Here is a 2,900-nt window from a genome sequence, read left to right as displayed (position 1 = left end):
GGGGCTCACGGTCACACCGGGGCTCGGGTCACACCAGGTTTACACCCCCACCTGCTCCCCGTCCCTAACTCTCGCCCTGACTTTCCATCTTGCAGCGTTTTGCCACCTCGGCATCAAGCTGCTTCTCATCCTCCTGCCTCTGGCCGCCCCACCCTTCCACACTGCCCGTGTGCCCGCAGGAACCCCGGCCTCTGCTTCCATCACTCAGCCTCTGACCCACCGGCTCTCTGGGTCTGGGACGCTGCCCCCGCCCCTGCGGCCTCCCTCCTTACTGGGTCCACACCTTCCCGTTGCCTCTCCAGCCCTCCACACCGCCCCACGCATCCCTGTCTCCTGCGCTGGCTCTGCCCGGCCCAAGCCCTCACCCTGGCAGCTGCCTCCGTGCGGGGCAGCCTGGTAGCCGGCCGGGCACACGCACAGGAAGCTGCCGGGGGTGTTCTCGCAGCGACCACGCTCACAGGGCGGCGGCACGCGGTGACACTCGTTCACGTCTGCGGCGCAGGCGGGCGGCTGAGGCTGGGGGCAGCGTTCACCACACCCCTCCCACACCCCAGACCCAGAAGTAGCCAGGCAGGACAGGGCCGGGGCCAAACTCTTGGGGAAACCAGGCTGGGGCTGATTGGGGGTGGGGAGGCTTAGGGCGCAGGCAGGGCTCCAACCCAGGCCAGGCCCGGAGGGGGAGGGGAGCCAGACAGAAGGCAACGGGGGTGGGCAGGGTCCCCACGGAGCTATGGCAGAAGGGAAGTTCTGGGGACCCAGCAAAGGAAAAGCGGGAGCCAGGGAAGGGGTGAATTCGGATGCTGCGCTGCTGTGGCAGCGTGGGAATCCCAGAATTGGGTCTCGGCAGGTAGGTGCAGGCCAGAGGAGGGATCTGGGGAGCAGGGCAGGGACGGGGCGGCTCACGGCCCAGGGAGGGGTGGGAACTGGTGGGGGGAAACCGCCAGGGGACAGAAAGGCTGGGACCAGCCGGTGAGGAAGAGGCCAGGGTACAGTGGAGGAGTGGGGGGGAGGCTAGAGGGGGGGGTCCTCACCCAGGCACTCCCCAGCCCTGGGGCTGGCCCGGTATCCCGGGCCACACACGCAGCGGAAACTGCCAGGTGTGTTCTCACAGCGCCCCGGAACACAGGGCGCGGGCACTCGGCGACATTCGTCCACATCTGAGGCAGAAGGGGCTGGTGAGGAGGGGACGGGGGGCCCCCCACCCCCTGCCCGGTCTGCCCGGCTCACCGATGCAGTGCGTGCCCTGAGGGTTGAGTTGGAAACCCGGGTCGCAGGCACACGTGTGGCCGCCCGGCCGTGGGATGCACCTTCCGGAGCCGCAGACCTGGGGGTTGCGCTGACAGACACCCACGGAGGAACCTGGGGGGGCCAGTCAGCCAGGGTTCCCCCATCTCTGAGCCCTCTGTCCCTTTCATCCCAGTACAACCCCCTTAGATTCTCTGCCTAGAACAGCCCTTGGGGTGACCCGCCCCAAGCCTTCTGCCTCCACCGACTCCCTCCCTCATCAAGGGACAGTCTCAGCACTCCCAGCCAGGATCGCCATAATGCCACCCGAAAGTCTCCATTCTGGAATATTCTACTTCCAGTCCTCTGCCTGAAGAGTTCCGTAGCTGCTGAAGAGCAATAATTTGCTTCACATGAGCTGAGCACTTGGCAGTCCCCAGAGAGCTCAGAGTCCCCACTCTGACACCGGCTTTACAGATGAGGAAGCCGAGGCTCACTGAGGTTAAACTCGCTCGCTCCCCTGACAGGTCTGTCCAGCTCCAGCTCCTGACCAAGTACCCACCAAGCCCCCAAGCCTTGACCTCTTCCCTTGCCTTAGTTCCTCTAACTGGGATGCACTGTTCGTTCTCCTGAAAGCTCCGCCTTGGAGACTGCCCTGGGAGCCTCGTCTTCAGTACCTCCCCTAGACACCCTCATTTCCCTCTACCACACCTGATTCAGACGTCTCAGGACCAGTCCAGTCTGGGATGCTGGGCAGGGGAAGCTCAGGGCCTGGCCGTGTGTCTGGCCGACGATCTGGCCGTGTGTCTGGCCGATGATCAGGCCGTGTGTCTGGCCGACGATCTGGCCGATGATCAGGCCGCGTGTCTGGCCGACGATCTGGCCGTGTGTCTGGCCGACGATCTGGCCGTGTGTCTGGCCGACTTTCAGGTTGGGCATCTGGCCGACGATCAGGCCTGGTCTCTGGCCGACGATCAGGCCGGGTGTCTGGCCGACTTTCGGGTCGGGGTTCTGGTCGTCGTTCTGTTGGGGTCTCTGGCCGGCGTTCGGGTCTAGACTCTGGCCTTCGCTCAGGCCTGCTTTCAGGTCTGGGCTCTGGGAGATGTATGAGCAGAAAGTCTAGTAAAGGATGGATATCAGGGCCCTGCCTATTGGCACAACGGATTAAAACACAGCACTATGACACTGTCTGCAGCACAAGTTTGATCCCAGGCCAGGGAGCTGACCCACAGGGCACAGCAGACCTCTCCTGACCTGCCTGCTGCTCCCCTCAGCAGGGGATTTCAATCGATCTGCCTGTTCTGCTCCCCACTCTGTCTCTGGTGAATCTTCTCACCCCCTGTACCTCTGGCCTGTACCCCAGTTTTGTATGCATAAATAAATAAATCTTAAAAAAATATATATCCTCAGGTCGATTGGATTTGCATATCCCCACTCCTTGGGCCTGGGGTAGCCCCTTGGAGATGACACTCCCCCCCAGAACCCAGTTCACCTGCAGGTGGCCTAGAGGTGGAGGGTGGAACACGGGGCTGGCTGAGGGACACCCGGGGTGGCTCCTGGCTCAGGGGCCTGGTGTTGTAGCGGAGGTCAGAGGCCGAGTAGTGGTAGCCGGGCCCAGCAGGACAGATCTCACGAAAACCCTCTGCAGACAGGAAAGGAAAGAAAAGGAAAAAAGA

General features: G+C 63.1%; 1 protein-coding gene across 1 annotated transcript in view; it reads right to left on the bottom strand.

The window, feature by feature from the left end:
• The window catches only part of LTBP4 (latent transforming growth factor beta binding protein 4), a 17,993-nt gene that overhangs the window by 12,914 nt on the left and 2,179 nt on the right, over positions 1 to 2,900 (bottom strand). Inside the window, exons 4-8 of the mRNA XM_012733464.1 lie at positions 2,717 to 2,866; positions 1,936 to 2,319; positions 1,228 to 1,359; positions 1,032 to 1,157; positions 366 to 491 (exon numbers count right to left, since the gene is read on the bottom strand). Coding sequence (XP_012588918.1) covers positions 366 to 491; positions 1,032 to 1,157; positions 1,228 to 1,359; positions 1,936 to 2,319; positions 2,717 to 2,866 — 918 coding nt within the window. The remainder of the gene's footprint in view (positions 1 to 365; positions 492 to 1,031; positions 1,158 to 1,227; positions 1,360 to 1,935; positions 2,320 to 2,716; positions 2,867 to 2,900) is intronic.

This window comes from Condylura cristata, unplaced genomic scaffold (genome assembly GCF_000260355.1).
Source record: "Condylura cristata isolate star-nosed mole 26May11 unplaced genomic scaffold, ConCri1.0 scaffold00041, whole genome shotgun sequence".
Lineage (NCBI taxonomy): Eukaryota > Metazoa > Chordata > Mammalia > Eulipotyphla > Talpidae > Condylura > Condylura cristata.
This window is presented reverse-complemented; position numbering and strand designations above follow the sequence as displayed.